This window comes from Pteropus alecto, unplaced genomic scaffold (assembly GCF_000325575.1).
Source record: "Pteropus alecto unplaced genomic scaffold, ASM32557v1 scaffold61, whole genome shotgun sequence".
NCBI lineage: Eukaryota > Metazoa > Chordata > Mammalia > Chiroptera > Pteropodidae > Pteropus > Pteropus alecto.
The window spans coordinates 4576876-4578320 of record NW_006434835.1 but is presented as its reverse complement, the minus strand read 5'-3'; the positions used below and the strand labels follow the sequence as shown (position 1 = coordinate 4578320).

The 1445-nt window shown below is 50.2% G+C and overlaps 1 protein-coding gene across 1 annotated transcript in view; it reads left to right on the top strand.

The window, feature by feature from the left end:
• YWHAQ (tyrosine 3-monooxygenase/tryptophan 5-monooxygenase activation protein theta) overlaps positions 1–1445 on the top strand; it is a 29752-nt gene that overhangs the window by 488 nt on the left and 27819 nt on the right. The window contains exon 2 of the mRNA XM_006910226.3: positions 56–410. Coding sequence (XP_006910288.1) covers positions 117–410 — 294 coding nt within the window. The 5' untranslated portion in view covers positions 56–116. The remainder of the gene's footprint in view (positions 1–55; positions 411–1445) is intronic.

Here is a 1445-nt window from a genome sequence, read left to right as displayed (position 1 = left end):
CGGGCGCATTGTCTGACGGCGCCGCCCCCGCCTCTCTCTCCGCGCCCGCCCGCAGGCCCTCCGCACGCTCCTCCCGATCCCGGTCGGTGCTCGCCCTCGCTGTGCTCCCAGTCCCCATGGAGAAGACGGAGCTGATCCAGAAGGCGAAGCTGGCCGAGCAGGCCGAGCGCTACGACGACATGGCCACCTGCATGAAGGCCGTGACGGAGCAGGGCGCCGAGCTGTCCAACGAGGAGCGCAACCTGCTCTCGGTGGCCTACAAGAACGTGGTAGGGGGCCGCAGGTCCGCCTGGAGGGTCATCTCGAGCATCGAGCAGAAAACCGACACCTCCGACAAGAAGTTGCAGCTGATTAAGGACTATCGGGAGAAAGTGGAGTCGGAGCTGCGGTCCATCTGCACCACCGTCCTGGTGAGTCCGCGCTCGCCCCGGCGGTGGGAGAGGGGGCGGCGGGAACCGGGAACGGTGCGTCCGGGGCGCCGAGGCCCTATTGTGTGAGGCCTTTTCGTTGAGAATTTCGTTGAGAACGGGAAAGAAACGTGTGCCGACGTCGAGGGTTCGAGAAGGTTAGCTTTGGCATCCCTCACGTGTTAATTCAGTTGAGGCTCGAGAGGCTGCTTTCCCAGGGTGAGTAGATCTTTTCCCAGGTTGCGGCCACACAGCACAACTTCGAAACGTCGGAGCAGGTTTGCACGAGACTGTGAAGTCGTTTTTAAGCTTACTGAGGCTGTCTGGGAACCCTTTGTGTATTTAATCAATTCATAGGCTCCGGGCTTCAGTCGAAAGGCACAGATACCTTTTCCATACGCAATGTATGTATTAGGTTTTCTTTTCAAACCTGCTAATGGGAATTTACTTCGAAAATCTGAACAAATATTTCATTTTTCTGTTGAGTTTTTTCCCTGTTAAAAATGGAGGAGTGAAGTTGGGTAAATGTGAAAAAAGCACAGCAAAATCTAAAGGACAAAATGTCCTAGTAAATTTCAGTACTTCATAACATTTCCTTGCTGTTATATGGCTCCACTTAAACACTAAAATATTGTATTTAATTCATTTCTGGTGTAGAGTAGGCAAGAGGAGCTTTCCAGGTTTTGAACTGTCCAGTCTTAGCGAGGGTGGCTATTGGGTGGAGTAGGTGACTGCTGTGATTCACCCTTATTAGTGAGAGAACGTTTTTAGCTTTGTCATTGCATGGGTCTTTTGATCAGGAAGATAAGTTTTTAAATACCAGCGTAATATCCTGGAGTGTTTTTAAGTGTTTTAATACTGCAGTCGTTTCTACCAAAATGTGAAATTATCGGTTACCTTTTTTTAAGTGCTACATTTACAAGAAGCCTACTGATTTTTGTCGCGTTTGTTCCTCATTGTAGTTTAGGTGGGCTTTGAAGGACAAGCATGCTTGATTGGTGATTTTTCAAGAGGGAATGGGGGGAAATGCCTCTTTCC